This window comes from Misgurnus anguillicaudatus, chromosome 5, assembly GCF_027580225.2.
Source record: "Misgurnus anguillicaudatus chromosome 5, ASM2758022v2, whole genome shotgun sequence".
Taxonomy (NCBI): Eukaryota; Metazoa; Chordata; class Actinopteri; order Cypriniformes; family Cobitidae; genus Misgurnus; species Misgurnus anguillicaudatus.
Genome location: NC_073341.2, coordinates 25,016,743 through 25,037,912, shown reverse-complemented (window position 1 = coordinate 25,037,912; position 21,170 = coordinate 25,016,743). Strand labels below are relative to the sequence as shown.

Here is a 21,170-nt window from a genome sequence, read left to right as displayed (position 1 = left end):
AATGTAACAATACAGCAGTATAATCTATCATTCTCATTTTAAAACTATTAATGATTTTTTTTAAATGTCATCTCATCAACATTTATTTATGACAGAAAAATTGTCCTCAATGTATCATGCATTTAAGTGTTCATTAAATTAACATATTAACATCCGAGACAACTAAAAAGCACTTTCCCAATGTATAACAACAGTAAACACAGTTTATGGGATGCTTCAGTTCATACAAACAAGTTTGACTTCATTTCAATCCAAAATCCATGTTGGTCTTCACATATTAACAGCAGAATATGATGAACCAGTAGCTGTAAGGAGGTGATATGATCCTCAACGGTCAGACCTTCAGACTGGATATTGAACTTTTCTGTTAATAAAACAAAAATAAAAGGGAAAAATTCGGTATTAAAAACAATACAAAATGCAAAAAAACAATTTATGTTTTGCACAAAATACTCACTTTGTTATAAAATTGCTCTTCGTCTGAAGAAATTTTCATGTAGGCCTATTTCTGTGCTCCTTCAAAGTCCCCAAAGCAAATCTCCTGCACACATTAATGGATTTAAAAATATATATATTAAACTTAAACAGCATATAAAGCAAAAAACAACAACAAAAAACACCCAAAAACATTATGAGTATGAATTGCTCCATCTGAGGCTAAATTCCTAAAGACCTAAACTCAACTGCTGCATTCATATAATGACAATAACACATGACTCTTAATGTTAAACTTGATACTAACAGCAATATAAAACATAACACCTCACAACTCTCAAATATTATTTATCAAAATGTTATTTATTGAACATTTACTTACCATTTACAGTAAAAGAGATGACCTTTTGCTTGAACTGCATCATCCAAAAACACGGTTCAGTGTGTGCTGTAAAAAGTGGGAGGTCTTCTCTATTTAACACCCTAGGAGTTAACAAACTCCACTAACAAAACACTGTAGGAGTTAATTTTTTTTTAAAAGTGGTAACACTCTGTTTTGACACCAACTCTTTATTTTTATAGAGTTAAATAAAATAGTTTTAACTCAATCCAGTGTTAAATTAACTCCGAACTCTTTATATTTCCATTAACACCGTAATTTTAACTCTGCTAAATTTGCTGTGCACTTGTACTAGCAGATTTGCAATTAAATCATTGTGTATTGTGCACTTTTGTCTTCATTTTGTTGTGGTGTTTCCTGTACACATAAAAAAATAAACTCTTTAATATTGAATTTACGTTTTTAGAAAAGGTTTATTGATTTGCTCATCCAGACAAAACATCAAAACATACAAAATCTCACACGTGATTTCATTATTGATGGAATTTTTGTGCTCAAACACACTGTCAGTCAATCTCAAACATTTTCCACCCTCTCTTTCTTTGTCTCAGTCAAGTCTTGAAAAAAAAGACATTTTAAATGAATCTTGGTTAGTATTATTTGTGTATTACATGACAAGACAAAAAAAATTCAGGGTTGCCCATATTCTCAGCACAGCAGTTTTTTTCTCCAAATGATCACCTGCTAAAAACCAATGATAAAATTCCACAGAATTTGAACTCGTATGACCGTTTAACAGAAGCTCAGTCAGAGCTTTGCCATGCTAAGATCCCATTACTAACTCTGGCACACCAGAATCCCACAGGACAGAGTCCAATTCATTTCTACTGAAAAAAGAATGAGTATGAATTAATTTTACCCTCATTTAAAGTGCGCAATAAAATTGGCACCTGCTGTAGATCTACTAAAAATAATATCTTAAAAAATAACTACACAATATTGTTTACTTAAAATTACTTTAGTCACATTTGCGGCTGAGTCGCTCGCAATGTTTTTAGGAAACCAAGAGGGGGTGATGTTTCCTTCCTTTTGTTAATGTAGAGCCAGTCCATGTCACTTAATTTTAAGTGGCCTCAAGGTGACAAACTGCATCCCTCTTGAATCAACACTGTCACACAAGTTATTTCAACAATCTGCAAAACTTTTTGTAGCTTGATCTATAGCTGCAGGAGGGTTGTGTGTTTTTCCACAAGCTCAGTAAATGTGCTCTGAAGCTATAATATCGATTCGGAAAACATTAGGAATAATCTCTCTGTTTATACAAAAAGCACTTTCATTGTGCAAATAAGCAACTGTTGATATTCAAAATCTGCTATATAGATTAAACTCATATACTTAAAGGAACAGTATGTAATACATTTTTATCAATTAATTATAAAATGGCCCTGATATGTCACTAGACATTAAGAAATAATTTTCATTTCAAATACTTAAATCACTGACAACAGTGGTCTGGCCAGGATATTGTCATTTTAAAAGTGGAGTTGCAGCCCCCAACTGATGTTTATGTTGTCATTTTGTATTAGCCACCAGTTTTGTGATTGCAATATCAGTTTTAGCCACAATCCTACATACTGTTCCTTAAATGTATAGCAGTTTATCTATATAGCAGAACTTGAAGGCTTCATACTGGAATTTGTCTGTAACACACTTAATCCTCCCAAACATGATGGATAAAGCAAAATATCACATTAATAATAGTTCGACCTCTTGAAATTTAAAACAAACTTGTTAAAAAGCAGGTTTAAAAGTTAGTATAGTTAGGCTTAAATACATGTATACACTTGAATGTAGATCAAAAGGCACCCATTTAAAGGCACAGAGCGGCCTTTAGCTTTTACACGCGTGGTCACAACATGATCAAAGGTGTAAATGGAAAGACACTATTTGAGTGTTCCCTAGTGTCATTTATTCTTTCAGAAAACATCATCTTGACTACGTAGATGAATTGAGAATCGCTCATAGCAAAAAGCGAGACTTGCTCAGAGCAGTGCAGGAGTTTCACAATGCTGTAAAATCTCCATGGTAACAGAGGAACACAGTTGAGTGATGAGATGCTAAGCGATGTGCTTGAGATTGCCGTGACATCATCATCATATTAGTGAGAAAGCACACAGCGTTCTGAGCTTTAGAGTGAAAAGCAACCTGAACAGATTGTATTTAACAGAATACACAAAAATCTCTATGATTAAAGTATGTGAAATCCAGACAAAACAAAGCCTGGCAGTATTCTCTACTAGCCAATCAGAACAGCAGAATACACACACGTAACACTAAACTAAATTTTAAACAATCCTACTTGACCTTTAGAGTCCAATAATTCATTTTACCCTATATCTTTAAAAAAAAAAAAACATTAAAAGGGTTCTTCTCCCGAATCTAGGCTCGGTTCACATGGCAGTGCTGACACAGGGTCTGTGCATTGCCTAAAGGCTGGTGAACTGTATAAGTCTGATTATATAAAACTAAAACCTAGGAATGCGCTTATTATATCTATAACACACCAGAAAAAGGCGTGTAGAGAAACTCCTGTATGCATGTAGGCATCACAATAAAAATCACATCTAAAGTGTGGGTTTGTATAGGACCACATGAGTGTCTATGACAGCAGAAAATAGAGAAAAATCCTTGGCACCCGAAAGTCCTTCGTGCTGTTTTTAACATTGGCTGAATTGTTAGGAGACAGGATAAAGGGGAACTCAATTTTGTGTTTGTTGTTTTGGACAGTCGCAACAGGAAGACGTGGATTGTTGATCCGTTATAGCGTCTGTATACTTTTCGGGAATGAAGGCTCACGCTTCAGACGCCTCTCTGTCGGCCGCCTTCGCCTTCTCGTTCAAGTCATTGTCTAGATTTGTCTCTTCTTCTCGGTCTTCTAGCTTGGCTCTTCGTTCCTCCTCCTTCTTCTCTTTCGCCACTAGTCTGTAGTTGATTCCCATTCCCACAAACAGGAACAGACTGGCTATCGCCAGGACGATTCCACATGCATAATATGTGTATTTATAATCATGGTGGATATCATTTAGTCTTCCTGCAAGGGGATAAACAGAGAAAGAGATTCAGCAATTTCTATTATACAGGGTGACTGTTAAAGGATTAGTCAATTTTCTTAAAAAAAAAAAAAATCCAGATAATTTACTCACCACCATGTTATCCAAAATGTTGATGTCTTTCTTTGTTCAGTCGAGAAGAAATTATGTTTTTTGAGGAAAACATTCCAGGATTTTTCTCATTTTAATGGACTTTAATGGACCCCAACACTTAAAAGTTTTAATGCAGTTTAAAAATGCAGTTTCAAAGGTCTCTAAACGAACAAGGCATAAGGGTCTTATCTAGCGAAACGATTGTCATTTTTGACAAGAAAAATAAAAAAATATGCACTTTTACACCACAACTTCGCGTCTTCCTCCGGTTGTGTGAAGCGCCAGCGCGACCTCACGTCAAGAGGTCACAGATGACGTATGCAAAAGTACGCCCCAGTGTTTACAAGTGTGAAGAAAGAGGACCGTTCCGATGTTGTTGTATGTCAAATGATACTAATTAATGTCTTTGTGTCAGTTTATTGTTTAAAATAGTCCGCAAATGTGCGTTTCATATATGTAACATGTGACCTTTCCACGGCATTATGCAATTACTTTCGCACTGGAGCGTCACACAGCCGGAGTTAGACGAGAAGTTGTGTTTTAAAGGTGCATATTTTTTTGTTTTTCTTGCCAAAAATGACAATCGTTTCGCTAGATAAGACCCTTATGCCTCATTTGGGATTGTTTAGAGACCTTTGAAACTGCAATTTTAAACTGGATTAAAACTGTTAGGTGTTGGGGTGCATTAAAGTCCATTAAAATGAGAAAAATCCTGGAATGTTTTCCTCAAAAAACATAATTTCTTCTTGACTGAACAAAGAAAGACATCAACATTTTGGATGACATGGTGGTGAGTAAATTATCTTTTAATTATTCATTTTTTTTAAGAAAATGGACTAATCCTTTTATACTAAGATGCTATAACACATTAAGTACTCATTCAATCATGATGAAAAGCTGAACATGGATCCTTACCCAGCAAAGGAGGTCCCAGCAACACAGGCCCGCATTCCACAATAGTGACCAAGCCAACAGCGCTGGAGAATCTCTGTGCACCAACGAGATCCATCAGGGTCTCGAACAACACAGAACTGAGCCAGCCGAATGCCACGCCGAAAAACACGGCATAAATGGCAAAGCCCATGTAATCGGTGGTGAACGGCACCATCAGGTGGCAGATGGCGTTATACATCACGGACGCGGCAAAGAAGTACTGTATGCGTGGGCGGACCCAGCGAGTGTTGGCCACTAGGCCCATGGATGGCCGAGCGATCATGTCAGTGAAGGCTAGGATAGACAACAGGAATGCTGCTTTGTCCTTGGCTATATCTTTACTCTTTGCATAGTTGCTTAGGAAGACGAGTGGCGCGAAGAGGCCGAAGAACATGATGCTGTTTCCGAGCAGGTACAGCAGGAAGCCCCTGTGAGTGAACAAGGTCAGATCCAGGAAGCTATTTATGGTTTGCATGACAGTTTTTTTCTCTCCCCTATCGTTTGTAGAACTGACAGGTTGTGGTTTGGGTCCAATGGGGCGCATTAAGGATCCTGCTACGCAGCAGTTCAGCAAAGCTCCGCCCAGGATGAGAAAACTGCCCCTCCAGCCAAACTGATCAAACAGCCAGCTGTTCAGTGGCGCCAATGTGGACAAGAACACCGGGCTGCCCGCCATCGCGATGCCATTGGCTATTGGTCGCCGCTTGTAGAAGTATTTTCCAATCATGGTCAATGCCGGGTTCAGATTGAAAGCCAAACCCAGACCTAAAAAAGGAGGAGAATGAAAGAAGCACAAATTAGAAACGGAGACTGAATACTTTTAGCATTTAAATATACTTCTGTATCACTCCAGAGCATTTATAAACACAATGAGACATATTGTAAATTGGAAATTCACAGAGGAAAAGGACCAAAGCATGTTATAGGATTTAACCTGTTAAAAAAGTTTTTTTTAAGTGTCATTCAATGTTCTTACCGCCTATAACTCCGACACAGAAGTAAAGACCCTCTACGGAGTTGCAGAAGGATGCGGCAACCAATCCTGTTCCAGACAGACAGCCGCCAGCAATCATTATTGGCCGACTACCATACTTATTCACCAAAATACTGCTGATTGGTCCTGTTGAGAAAACACAAGTAGGTTAAAACACATGAGCTTAAAAAGACAAAGACAAGCAAGAATCAATGAGATTTGATATGATCAATGTGAAACCATATTTGAATTTGAATATCTGAATGTTGCCATGAATATGCAAAATATCAATTGCTAAATAAGCTCAAAATATGAAAAGCATTCTCTCACAATTACATTTTAACATACCATTATCATTTGTATTACCTTAAAGGGACACTACACTTTTTTGAAAATATGCTCATTTTCCAGCACTACTAGAGTTAAACATTTGATTTTTACCGTTTTGGAATCTATTCAGCTGATCTCCGGGTTTGGCGGTACAACTTTAGCATAGCTTAGCATAATCCATTGAATTTAATTAGATCATTACTATCGCTTTAAAAAAATAACCAGAGTTTCGATATTTTGCCTATTTAAAACTTGACTCTTCTGTAGTTACATTGTTTACTAAAAGTTGTGATTTTCTAGGCCGATGTGTCTCATTCTGGCGTAATAATCAAGGACTTTGCTGCTGTAACATGGCTACAGGAGCCGCAATGATATTACGCAGCGCCTGAAAATAGTCCCCTGCTATTGAAAGAAACCAAGGGGACTATTTTTTGGCAGTGCGTATATCACTACGCCTGCTGCAGCCATGTTACATCAGCAAAGTCCTTGATTATTATGCCAGAATGAGAGTATAGTTCCTAGCCATATCAGCCTAGAAAACGGCAACCTCTAACTTTCGTCAGTCCCAGTAAACGATGTAACCACAGAAGAGTCAAGCCTCAAATAGGAAAAATATCGAAACTCTTTGGTTATTTTTTAGCACGAAGCTAATGGTCTAATCAGATTCAATTGGTTATGCTAAGCTATGCTAAAAGTGCTAGCGCCAGACCTGGAGATCGACTTTGGAATGGATTCCAAAACGGTAAAAATCAAATGTTTAACTCTAGGGGAGCTGGAAAATTAGCTTTTTTTTTGAAAAAAAAGTGGAGTGTCCCTTTAAAGACAAATGGAGCTTCACCACAACGGCTCCCATATGAGATAACATGACAGCATTTTAATACACATTTTAAATATCCTTTGTGTTAAGCTGAAGAAAGGAAGTCTAATACATCAGAAATTGCATGAGAAAGAGAATTTTCATTTTTGGGAAAACTATTCCTTTGCCTCATTCCAATCATACACAGCACAATGAATATGTAGTTGTTTATCAGTAAAAATAATATATAACAATAATATTTCATGCAAGATTTTTTAAAGGGGACATTTCACAAGACTTTATTAAGATGTAAAATATATCTTTGGTGTCCCCAGAGTATGCATGTAAAGGTCTAGCTCAGTGGTTCCCAAACTTTTTCAGCATGTGGCCCCCCCTTATGTATGGTGCATTCCTTCACGGCCCCCCAAAGAAAATTTGTGACAAAAAACTGTTCTAAAACTCAACATTTTAATAAAAAACATTAAATAATACAAAAAAGTAGTGCTTTTGGTTAGTAGTCTTATTTTTTTAGGTTTAATTACACAGAATTCATGATAGATTAATGTATTTCATAAAATGTCATAAAACTGGGGCCCCCCTGGCACCATCTCGCGGCCCCCAGTTTGAAAACCACTGGTCTAGCTCAAAATACCATAAAGATATTTTATTATAGCATGTTACAATTACCACTGTGTCCTTTAAAATGCAATTGAGCTGATCTCTGTACTAAATGGCAGTGCCGTGGTTGGATAGTGCAGATTAACGGCCAGTATTATCCCCTTCTGACATCACAACAGGAGCCAAATTTCGATTACCTATTTTTTCACATGCTTTCAGAGTAGTTTACCAAAACTAAGTTACTGGGCTGATCTTTTTCCACATTTTCTAGGTTTATAGAAGCACTGGGAACCCAATTATAGCACTTAATCATGGATTAAGTTAACTTGGAAAAGTCAGATTTTCATGATATGTCCCCTTTAAAATCAGGATTTTTTGTTTTGTTCTACCACTAGATGGCAGTATAAGAGCAGCCATAAATACATCACGACAAAGCATGAATGATTTAGGATGTGAGAGATGATTCAGAGGAAGGAAACCGTGATGTGATACACGCACAGACAGACACGTGATGTGTCAATGGAGAAAACCATCATCAGCAAAACTAAGGCTGACCCAGGACCAGCACAGAACAGGAACTGTTCATTCATCTGTATGCGTGTCTGAGACGAATGCTGTAGTGAATATAGTTAAGATTAACTTACCCGTAACACAATTCGTATGAGACAAAACCCAAAATAAATTTTCAGGAGCATGTTCCCATTCACAAACAAATAATGAAATGCATTACATACCTTCTACCATTAAATGTTAACTTTATAGGCTGTACTGTAAATCACAGTAAACAGTGCTGAATTTTTTTAATCCAACATTATAAAAAATGAAGTCAAATGTTTTAAAATGTGAAATAACCAGAAGATTATTGGTGAATAAAAACTGCTGTGTCACTGCTGTGCTTATGAAAGGCCCCATTTGGAGCCCTTAAACTTTGGCAACGAGTTGAATAACTTAACATACAAGGCAAGACACCACAGCCTTAAAAAGAAGTTCTTTAGTCAATGTGGTAAGCACGAATGAAAAAACCTAAGAATTTGAAGAGATGATGAATAATTAAGTTTGGCACGATGTAACAGTTGCATCAGCCAAGTTTAGTAAATCTTCCCCCCTCAGAATGTCACTATCGCTGTTTTGCATAAACATTTAACATCAAGAAGAGCAGAAACCGTGTCATAAATTTATTGTAGCCCTAGAGATTTCAAAGCCATCTGTTTAACACAGTCACGTTCCTCAAATTAATTCATTCTGGCAGACTTTATTATTTAGAGGGACTGGAAGGTCTGGTGCTTTACAAAGACACCAGTCATCCACACACACACACACACACACACACACACACACACACACACACACACACACACACACACACAATTATAGTGCTTGAGCTGGTAGGTGTTTTTACATAATAAAAAATATTAAACTACAGGACTGGACAACACCAAACAGAAAAATCTTTTTTTATATAGCATCACTTTAAATCAGTACTAAAGTTAGCCAAGGTGAGTAGGTAAGGCACGTAACACTGCAGGAAAAAACCCTGATCACTTAATGTGACTGGATTTGACCTTCTGGCAAAAGGAAACTGCTGGAAATAAAAAAGCGACCACACCAGATTTTGCTTTCCACTCAGTTCACATTCATGCTTATCTGAACACAGATGCACACATGGTATGCATGCAATCTGCATTCAGCTGTGAAAGTTCAGGTTTGGCGAACTTAAACGCATGCAAATAGTATAGAAAAAAGTTGCTTGAGCAACAGATTGACATGCGATCACCTATCCACCTTATTTATTTTTGAACGTGGAAGTATGTGACGCATTTCCCTTCTTTGTGAGACGTCCGTTTCAACAGCCAGCAGGTAGAAAAATAGTGTGGTGTGGGAGCACGTATAAAACGTGAATAGAAACAGTTATGGTAAATATTTACTACACCTGCCATGTATGACCCAGCTTGAGGAAAAAATTAAAGTAGCCTGACAGATCATATGAAGATTTGTGTTGTTGCTCGAAGGTGATGGGTCTTCAATTCGCAAATTTAAAAGCACAGAGTAGCAGTGTCTTTACAATGGGAAAGTCAGTCGAGTGTTTGTACATGGAATATAGCAAGACTTTGTGCTTTTATCCTTTTCAGGCAATAGTTTAAACTGTCCCATGGACAATTTTTTAATCGATCCGACAGTCAGCAGCATCTTTCTCATTTAACACATTTTAAGTTTTTTGATGAAACCATAATAAACATATTAAACTACTATTACATGATACTATTACTTAATATTAGTTGTTTTTGAACAATTACTGTATTTATTGTTCACTGGCAGTTTCTATGAAAGATTAACTGGATGAATGTGTGGATAATGGATGCACATGTGCCACATACACATTCAGCTCATGTGTGTATTATGGTTAAAACCAATGTTTTGTAGAGATTTACTGCATTGATATAAGCTATTATGGCAACCACTAAATGCACAAAAAAGCTGGTCTTCCTGGATTTCATAATAAACATTAAAAAGGCAATCTAAACGCACACGTCGTAATACGACTACCATTAGCTTTAGTGGCTCACCAGAAGTCTCATGCTGCGTCCGAAACTGCCTACTACGTACTATATAGTACGCGAAAAGCAGTAGGCGAGGCGAGTAGTATGTCCGAATACATAGTATTCGAAAAACAGTATGCGAAAAGTACCCGGATGACCTACTACTTCCGGTTAGATTTTGCAGTGTGCATACGATGGACGCTTCAGTATCCCATGATGCCCCGGACGAGGAGTTATCCAACGAAGAAGAAGAGGCACGCTGCGGTTTTCGCGCTGAAATGACATGACGTGATGACGACGTATGTCACGTGATGTAGCAACATGGCGGATGTAGTACGTCCGAATCTCATTCATACTACCAGGATTCATACTATACAGTACCTACTGTTTTAATGCCAAGTAAGTAGGTACTTCATCTAATTCAGTACCTACTATACAGTATGCGGTTTCGGACGCAGCCTTACACAATGGAGCTCAAAGATGGCGTCGCAAACATATACATCAAAAATAAGGTGGATAGAGTAAAAAAAAAACAATAGTAACTTTTCAGTATTCATTATGGAATTCAATTTTTATACTATTTAGATTCAAAACACCCATTTAATGTGACACCATTTTCTGTTGCCCATTTGCAGGGTATGAAATAATCAATAATTTGATTAAAATGTAGTGACTCCATCATAGCATATTCATTCACATAAGTTAAAATTAACCATCACTTCTTTAAAAATCATGCACTTTCATTCACATTTTTCATTCATTCACAGAAATCAAACCAAAACATACACAAGCTAGGTGTCTATGAAAGTCTCTTTGTTGACTTCAGACTACGTGCAGAGTCACATGTGCATAAAATAGTAAGTGGGTGTGGAAAGCCCAAACCTTGTTCAACTCAAAGACATGAAATCAGTAACCGAAACCCACCGCACCCACACACTTATGACGTGGCAGTCTGGTCTTAAAACGTCAGTCGTACAGTAATATAGCATTGCATGATTCAGCAGCATATGCAGAGTACTACTTTTATTGACATACTTTACTATAAAACAAACAAAACGCTCCAATGCACTGCAAAAAACTGGTCCTTTAAACTGCAACACCGTTGGCTTAGACAAGTTTACGCCTGCCTCTCCTTTGTAAACCTATCAACTGTATAAAAACCTTGGAAGATACAAGCAACCACGCAAATGTGATGTCCTACGGTGCACATCAGTAGCGCAGTCACAACAAAAATTTAGGTCAAAGTTTTAAACAGCTGTATTTTGATTCTCAAGTTTTTTTTAACTACCAAAGCAGACAAAACCTCCTGAGACAGACACAAAATAAGACTGACCTCCTGCATACATAACAGCCAGCATGATTGAAGATATCCATGACACCTGACTGCTGGTGGCATTGAAGATGACCTCGATCTCTTTGAAGAAGACTGTGATCGACTTAGGGAAGGCATAGGAAAACCCAATGCTGATGAAGGCTCCTACGACCACCGCCCATCCCCAGCCGCCTTCCGGAGGCGTGTACCCCACCGGCCCTCCTGTCGCTGGTGGCATCGCTACCCACGCACGGTGATGAAGATGAAAAGGAGAAAATTTTGAGCTTCAGGCACTCTGGATCAGTCTGTGGGAAGAGAAAGAGATGGATGTTGAGATTTGCAAAATAAACATGCACACGATCAAATGGGATCTTTCAGACGGTGTCACCACTGTTGACGAGTCCTGACAGAGAAACATATCCACACAAACAGGGCAACATGAGCAAGGGTAGAGTACACCATGTATCATCAAAGCTTGCAAACAAACAAACATTGTGTTAACAGCTTGTAGTTTGAGCAAATTAGCCACAATCGGTTACTTTTTAACTGGGGTGATGTCAAAACACAAACATACAAGACTTTTTAGACTGATAATACTACTACAAACAGACAACTCCTGACGTAAGGTCAAACAAATCGAATGTCCTTTCCATGTAGGTAAGCCAAAGAATTGGAATGTTGGCTCAGATGCCTTTACATACGCACACTTCTTACACATGATCCTTTACCCTGTACTAACCCTTAACTTATGCCAAATAGAAATCTTAGTGTTTCTCATTTTAAACAATGCAAGTTGGAGAACACTATTTTTTCAAAGATTAATTTTTTATTGTATGTAGTATATTATATGTTTTATTAAATGTGTTTAAAAATGAGAGGTCTTTTCAAAGTGACTTTCTTTGTGATCTTTTGATATAAAGGGGTAATATAATGATGTTATTTTGGGGTATTTGGTGTATTGCAATGTGTTTACTCAAGTTAAGGGTTAAAAACACATTGGTTTCTACATACTGTACTGTTATTGTTGCTCCTCTATGCCTCACCTTTCTAAAACTTATGACATATACGCTCACCTAAAGGATTATTAGGAACACCATACTAATACTGTGTTTGACCCCCTTAGGCCTTCAGAACTGCCTTAATTCTACATGGCATTGATTCAACAAGGTGCTAAAAGCATTCTTTAGAAATGTTGGCCCATATTGATAGGATAGCATCTTGCAGTTGATGGAGATTTGTGGGATGCACATCCAGGGCACGAAGCGCTCATTCCACCAAATCCCAAAGATGCTCTATTGGGTTGAGATCTGGTGACTGTGGGGGCCATTTTAGTACAATGAACTCATTGTCATGTTTAAGAAACCAATTTGAAATGATTCGAGCTTTGTGACATGGTGCATTATTCTGCTGGAAGTAGCCATCAGAGAATGGGTACATGGTGGTCATAAAGGGATGGACATGGTAAGAAACAATGCTCAGGTAGGCTGTGGCATTTAAACGATGGCCAATTGCCACTAAGGGGCCTAAAGTGTGCCAAGAAAACACCCCCCCACACCATTACACCACCACCAGCCTGCACAGTGGTAAGAAGGCATGATGGATCCATGTTCTCATTCTGTTTACGCCAAATTCTGACTCTACCATCTGAATGTCTCAACAGAAACCGAGACTCATCAGACATTTTTCCAGTCTTCAACGGTTCAATTTTGGTGAGCTCGTGCAAATTGTAGCCACTTTTTTCTATTTGTAGTGGAGATGAGTGGTACCCGGTGGGGTCTTCTGCTGTTTTAGCCCATCCGCCTCAAGGTTACGCGTGTTGTGGCTTCACAAATGCTTTGCTGCATACCTTGGTTGTAACGAGTGGTTATTTCAGTCAAAGTTGCTCTACACAGCAGCCTGTCAGAGCGATCTCTCTCACGTCTTAAAGCTACAGTAACCTAATTCATCTCTCAATAAAATCACTCTCTGCACTTCACTTTTTCACAATTGTTGTACTCCATACAAATGCGTGTATATTTAATTCACACAGTGCAGCCTGTGAAGTGTTTTATTTTCAGTACTTTTAGCAGACATAAGCCTTTGTTTGTAGTTGTACCAGATGTACAACAAGATGTTGTACCAAAGTGCTGTACAGCAATAAATACCTAAGAGAATGCAAAAAACGCATCATTAAACAGCACATCATAAAAGGACATCACAAAACAATATACACATAAAAAAAGTCAAAAATCTAAACTCAGAGAGTTTACACTTAAGAAGTGAATTTTTAGGTAGTTTTTAAAAGAACCTAAGGTGGGTGCAGATCTGAAATGGATTGGAAGAATGTTCCAGAGCCGAGGAACACCCACTAAAAAAGCCTGATCACCTGTTGCTTCAGCTTGGTCCTCGGAAAACCAACAACCCCTTTTTGCTCAGACCTGAGGCCTTAAGTTCAGAAAGATAAAAGGGAGCTACACCATTCAGACACATATACACATAGCATAAAAGTTTAAAATCAACTCTCAATGCAATAAGAAGCAACCCCATATATTAAATTTCTCTTTGCATAAGAAATATTTGTTGTGCTTATTTGATTCCGTATTAAAACAATAATATACCAAATTACTTCAGTAATATAACAAAGGCAACATCTGTAGTATAACTTCATCTAGAAAATTTTTTAACAGCTAGTGTCATCAAAAAGCTTGCACATCAGCTTGATGAATCTGTATCAGCATTGGTATTGGCTGATCACGAAGACAAAAAATCGGTAATCTGTATCGGCTTCAAAAACCATGATCGGAGCATCCCTAGTACATACTATGGAATCTACGATAGTCATTTGAGAATGTTTTACTCCCCACTCCCACCTTCTTACATGTCAGATAGTTTTTATTGTCATCATCATTCATTTGTATGATTTTTGCAGTGTTCATCCCCTCCGGTTCACACTGAAAAGGCTGAACAAAAGACGTTGATGTTCTTGTGTTTTTAATGGCATGCAGGTGTCAATATATACCACAAACCACACCTTGAAGTTCTGCTGTGTGCATTTATAGCTCTCATCTTCTGTTTCACAACACTTTACAATCTACCGTTTGAAGACGTTAATCACATTTACCTTAAATGGAACGGTCTATATTGGAACCTTTTGACGTCATGTACTGTATTATAAAAAAGGCGTCATCCGAGCGTAATGAGTTTATTAAAACTGTAAAAAAAGCACAAATGTCACGTTTATATAGCCAATCTTAATGTTAATCTATTGCGCCATACATGTGTTTATAGTCTGTGTATCCTGTCAAAAAGACTTCCTGAATTCAAATGGCTCTTTCAACTGGTATGCCTGCAATATTATGACAACAATAAACATTACATACAATGGTAAAAGCTTAGCAATTATATAGAAATTTCCTAAAAGGCACATTTCCACTGACACATTGGCACACACAGTCTCTTTACAGAGATCTTGGAACTCCACAATTCATTTGAATGTCTTACACCAGTATTCATGCTTGGCAGGTCAAAGCTAAATGACTAACACTGAATGGGCCTCTGTGAGAAAGCAGGGTCATACATCAGGAGAAAATAGAGAGCGAGGTTACCAACTCCATTTTAATCTTTAAGCTGAGGCAGAACGCTGCTCACCTGAGCACTCAAATGACTTTCTGAGGTCATGTTACTCACATACGAGCCGGTTTAAGCTTCAGGTAAAGGAAAAACGAGGGAGGTGTTGTTTCTAAAGCAGCATGACATTGCAATGTCATTCTTTGTTACGTCAAACCGTTGACGTGTGATACAATGTCACATGTATATGTGGAATTATAATCATTTACAGTCAATTGTTATGTGTAGAGTAGGAGAAACCTGCTAATGCTTATGGCAGTCTAGACACTCCTGCCATTGACATTCAAACAGTGTATAAGGTGAGGCCAGCGGGGGGTAGAGCATCCAAACCCATGATTTCTGTGTTGGTAGCAACGAGCTCAGTATCAGTTTCAGATGGTCATTTGCTGGTCTATGCGATAAAGTGAAGGTTATTCATCAAGCTTTCTGTTAAAAAGTGTATGAAGGTCAAGAGCTTTTAGTGTAAGTGGAAAAACTGACACTAAAACCAGCTGCTACTGGTCACTAATTAGGAGAGACTGCTTAACTGATTAAGGCATGTTTCTATTTAAAACTGGTTGGCACACATTGCTCTGCAGTGAATTGACACACAAAGAAGTAACCAACATCTAAAAAGACCAACCTCAGTGGTATACAAAATGGGTTTATCTAAATAAGGCAGAACTAAACTGTAGTGGCAAATACTGTATTCATATAATGTGTATAGGGTTTTTAATAGACTTTGTCCATTAGACGCATCTGGCATAAAGTTAAAGGCAGGATAGGCAGGAATCATCCAAAAAAACTTCCTCTACAAATTTGTTCAAACTGTCTCCACACACCAATACACAAGTAAAATGCAAGCACCCTGAAAAAGAGAGCACAAAAATCGAGTGTCTGTAGACCTGTTTTAAACACAGCTAATTTTTCTATTTACTCCACCCACTCCCTTCTGGGTCTCTTCTAAAGCCACGCCCCCAAAACACATGAACGCTAACTGGCTCTGCTGGGAGAAGGATGTACCTGAGACGAGCGGAGAGGAAGGAGCACGGTGCATGTAGTAACATCATGTCACAATCACATGTAATAATACACCTAACTTCATCACTATGAATATAAACAAATAGAATGGCTTTTAGTACTCACTATTAAGCTAACATATCGATACTCGTAAAGTTTAAAATATATTTAGTTTGATTCTGTAAATGTTATATATATAAGACAAAGCTAAAAACAGATTGCGTTGATACACGTTTTTCATTACCATAAGTTACACTGTGATGAAGTTGAATTTCGTGGAAGATTCATAAGATATACCTTGTTTTGCATGGAAGAGTTTCCGTGATGAAAGCATTGTTGACTCTGATGAGGACTACACTCCGGAGACAATACTGCTACCGCATCGTCGACTCGAGGAAAAGCCACGCGATATTTACTCTCGTTTGATTTCTTCGTTTATTCCTTTTTTTGCCTCGTTTGCCTTTGCTGACTGCATATGCAGGTACTGTGAGTTCTGAATGCACTTTCTCTGCCGTACTTTTGCTCTTCCTAGAGTGCCTCGTGCACGTTCAAAATCAATCGGCTGTGTGCATGTGTGGGCAGATCCCATAGCAACAAGGGTGGTGCCATGGTCACGAGAGAGAGTGATAGTCGCGCAAGCCACTCATTTTTTCGTCCCGAATGGAAATAATTAGCTGCGTTTAAAACAGTCGTGAGAGGTCTACAGACACTCTAGTTTTATACTCTCTTTTTCAGAGTACTTATGTATTGGTATATAAAGACAGTTTTAACAAATTTGTAAAAAAGTTTTTTAGATAATTCCTGCCTATCCTGCCTTTAACTATTTGTCTGGATAGAGGCTCAACTCATCTCTGGGACAAATATCTTGTTGAAATGAAAAATGATTCGGTTTCCTAAAGATGATGACCACGAATCACTGTTGTGTGAAGAGAGGTTTGGCAGTCAGGCAAGAATTTAAAGATCTGTAGTTAACATTGTATACATGAATTTTACACAGTAACGTTAGCTTTAGCTATGTTTTGAACTAAGGTTATTTACTTGTTTATTTTGCATGTTACCATAGATAATCTCTACACTAGAGGGACTCAGTTATTGATTCTTTGCACAAGTCTACTGGTTAGTTGTTAGGTTAGTTTTGGGACACAAAAGCAATCCGTTTATGTTGTTTCTGCTAAAACCAGATTTACTTACTACCAAGTCTTTTTGCCTTAGAGGAAAACACAACCGTTTTTCAATATTTTACTATGTTTTTACCCCAAGACAAATTAATACGTACTTATCTTTTTTTAATGCATGCACTTTTAATCTTTGTACAGTGCCTCGTGAATGTTAGCCTAAAATTAAAATTAGCCTAGCCCTATTCATTCCTATGGCTCCAAACAGGGATGAATTTATAAGCCACCAAACACTTCCATGTTTTCCCTATTATATGAATTGTACTTGCTACCTACAATGTGTTGTATGTCATTTTATTTTGTGATTTTTATAATTGTGATCATTTTTTAAGGTTGCCTTTTTACACCTGGCTGAAGGACTGCCGATGAGAATTAGCGCTTTTGATGTACATTGTCCTCTTTTAAATTAATTAAAAATGAAAAAAATGAAAAATATTTAAAGACTCTTACATGAGAAGTAACACGAGTAAGGCTGTCACGATTGTGAAATTTCCCTGACGGTTAATTGTCTAATAAATTCTGACGGTTATGATGATTAATAGGCTTAATGCCCAGCTGCACTACTTCCTGAACTTTAGCCAGCTCCTTGTTTCCTGTCTGCCATTATTGGACAAACTGATTAATCCAGGTGTGTCTGATTATTGTTGTTGTGACTACTGAGGTCAGGTACACCTGGATTAATCAGTTTGTCCAATAATGGCAGACAAGAAACAAGGAGCTGGCTGGAGTTCAGGAAGTGGTGCAGCTGGCCATAAAGCCTATTGCCTGTTTTAGAACATTGAAAATTATGATGATTAATTGTCTTTTTATTGCTTTGACATGTAATTCTCATACATTTTTTGTTTGTTCATTAAATAATTTTCACACATTGTTGTGATTATTTAAATTAAATCTTTTGTCTTATGTCTGTAGGAGCGCCATCTGATACAGTTTCATTTATACAGGCGCTGCAGCTCCCCCTTGTGTTTTTTAAAGAGATGTGCAATCATTGCGGTGATCTGAAATCATTGCGATGAGGTCAAACAATTGCGATGAGACGATTATTTAATCATTGTGACAGCCCTAAACACGAGTAAGTGTGGTCGCACAAAATAAAACGTTTGTTTGGAGCTATAGTAACGAATGGGGCTAGGCTACATGCTAACACATTCAAGAAGCGCTGTACAAAGATTAAAAGTGCACGCATTGAAAAAAGATGGATATGTATTAATTGATCCAAGTTAATGTAAGAACATAGTAAAATATAAAAAAAACTGTGGTGTTTTCCTTTCAATTACCTTATGCCCCAAAACCTAAAATGACTTTAAACATGTGCACAGCCACGTAAACCCAGTCAATCAGATCCAAGCCTGTCAAATTCTTTTGTCTAGTATGCGTCAAAGTCAAGTGTAGGAGGCTCATAAATGCCTTTTAATTTACATCACCGGTGGGGGAATTCTTTCTGACTTTCTTTCCTTGTTCATTTTTACAGCTGGGTTCGTTTTCGTCCCTTTTTGAAACAATGCTGGATTGAAAATAACCCAGCTTTTTTAGACTGCACACACACAAACACACAGGGAGAACATGCAAACCCCATCTGCCTTTCTTAGATTGAGGCACATACTGTCCTTAGCGAAGCAACAACAACATGTTCACAATCACAAGTAGCCAAAACGTTTACAACACTGTTACGCTGATAACAATGATTTAAGAGATTCTAAAATCTTCAGATAGCTGCATGTCCCTGACGCCTCTAATAAGGTATTAGGAAATGCATATTACTGTGACATGTTCTGAGGAAATAACTCCTACTAAACACAAAGTTCCCGGTAAGCAGAAAGACCTCATTACTTACGACATACTCACTTTACAAGTCAAACAACACATCCACAAGTTATATCAATTAGAATGAAAAAAATGTTCACAAAATTAAACTACATTTTTTTGCCTCACCAAATCCTTTTTTACACGCATTTTGTATTAGTAGCCCTGAATGTACTGTGCAAACATCCTCACACAGACAAGTTTACACACTAGCTCAGCTCATAACAAACAAACACAAAGTCATGAATGGGGTACCCGTTAAATCGGGTGGTAAATGAGGTGATGCATTATAAGACCCTCCCCCTTAACCCTAACTGGTTGCTAAACATGTCAGTCTTGTAATCCGTGTCCTATAGTTACACACTAAGAGTTTCTCACCACCACACACCCAAACAGCAGATTCCTGTGAGAAATATCTGAAAGCAGCTACATTAACAGCTTGAATAACCATTTAGCAAAGCCAAGCAAGCATAATTAAGCAAAATTAGGTCATTTTATTCTGATGCCCATGATGTTCTTTCATTCTAAGCTCGTCGGTCTTGACAGAACCACTGGGTTTAGAAATATTTACTCAGGCACATCAAAGCACTTATCTTGTTTCTAATACACCCAGCAGGGCTGTAAAGGCAGGTAATAAAACCCCAGATCAGCTACCTCCCTGCTGCCTTTTCAATACTACAGAAATATGTGCATTTAATCTAACTGAAATTCGAGACAGGAAAAACTAAGGCGCATGATATGACCTCTAGATATCTAAAATAAGCGCTTTTACTTTCCGCTGACTCGGCATTTGCCTACAAAAGGGCATTGTGGATTAACTGATGTATGTTTTATACAAATCATTTATAAAGTGTACAACAACCTTGCAAAAACAAATTATTAAAGATTAATGCATCTGGTTACTGAAAAACTGGGTCTCAAAAATAATATTACACCACCTTATGCCTGTACAAGTAGTGTCATGTACAACGCCTAGAAATGTATAATTTTAATCTAACTGAGATACTACACAATCTGTGCTTTAGTTTACCTAATTAAGCCATGAAGAGCACTTCTCCGCTGAGACCGCAGTTTTGGTTCAGCGGTCTCCTGAGAACGTGTGGATGTCACAATGTGCTCTCCACTGTGGACGTGGTTGTGCATCAGTCAGACTCTGAGAAGTAAAGGTTACAGGCTAATATTTATCCACTGGGACCCTTAGGAAACTAACTAGCTCAGGGTTCAGGAGATGATGATGACTACCTTAAATTTCTTCAGACCAAGCGCAGTGTGATCTAGTGATAAGCTGTAACTCTGATATTTCACAGATAACTTTTTACCAAGTTTATCTAAGTAACACTTGTAATATGATAAGACATGTTCTACATCTTCTAAATTCGCCTACCCATATATTATGACCTGAAAAAGTAAGTAATATTTTTGTTAGGGGTGCACCGATATATGGGCCGATGATGCTTGCTATACTTCTCAATGAATTACGGTGAAATGCCACCAAATCCGAAAGGCAGAGGGCGATTTCAAATCGATATGGACTTGCTGATCAAAAGCCGTAATAGATTTACATAAATATCGGCTGTGCGATTCAGAGTAGTTATCGGCCATGTATTATTAGTGTATATTGGCATTTATCACCACATCGCTAATTTGTTGTGTTGGGAAAGTATATACATTTTAGTGTGTCCTTGCATTTCAGCTTCTCTTTATTTATTACTTATGTATTATACCAAAGGGCTGTTGAATGCTTTATTCGAATTGGTTGAGAAATTTTCCATGGGTATGCATTATTTTTCTATAAATGCACACCTGTAAAAATGTCTTAAAAAATGATGATCAGAGCAATGTTTGTGGTAACCGTAGTATAAGCAGAATAACTGACTCCAGTCCTTTGAATTATTTTAAAATAATGCGCCCTTGGATATCAGTTGTTACAGTGTGCATGGATCTGCCCTTTGAATCTTCTCTGATTAGTTTGCATGTCCACTGATGCTTTCTTTGTTATAGCACCTGAGATTTTATTTTATTATTTAGCTCACTGAAGTTACTCAAAAACTACCACTTAAAATTGGTGCATCTGAAAGTACTAACACGTGTAAATCATTCAGAAGCTAAC

General features: G+C 37.6%; 1 protein-coding gene across 2 annotated transcripts in view; it reads right to left on the bottom strand.

Annotated features, from left to right (window-relative positions):
• Positions 1 to 1,228: 1,228 nt before the first annotated feature.
• Positions 1,229 to 21,170, bottom strand: part of slc16a1b (solute carrier family 16 member 1b) — a 29,361-nt gene continuing 9,419 nt past the window's right edge. For both annotated transcript variants that reach the window (XM_055167804.2, XM_055167805.2), the window contains exons 2-5: positions 11,499 to 11,782; positions 5,888 to 6,031; positions 4,894 to 5,676; positions 1,229 to 3,866 (exon numbers count right to left, since the gene is read on the bottom strand). In XM_055167804.2, the coding sequence (XP_055023779.2) occupies positions 3,628 to 3,866; positions 4,894 to 5,676; positions 5,888 to 6,031; positions 11,499 to 11,715 (1,383 nt within the window). In that variant the 5' untranslated portion in view covers positions 11,716 to 11,782 and the 3' untranslated portion in view covers positions 1,229 to 3,627. The remainder of the gene's footprint in view (positions 3,867 to 4,893; positions 5,677 to 5,887; positions 6,032 to 11,498; positions 11,783 to 21,170) is intronic.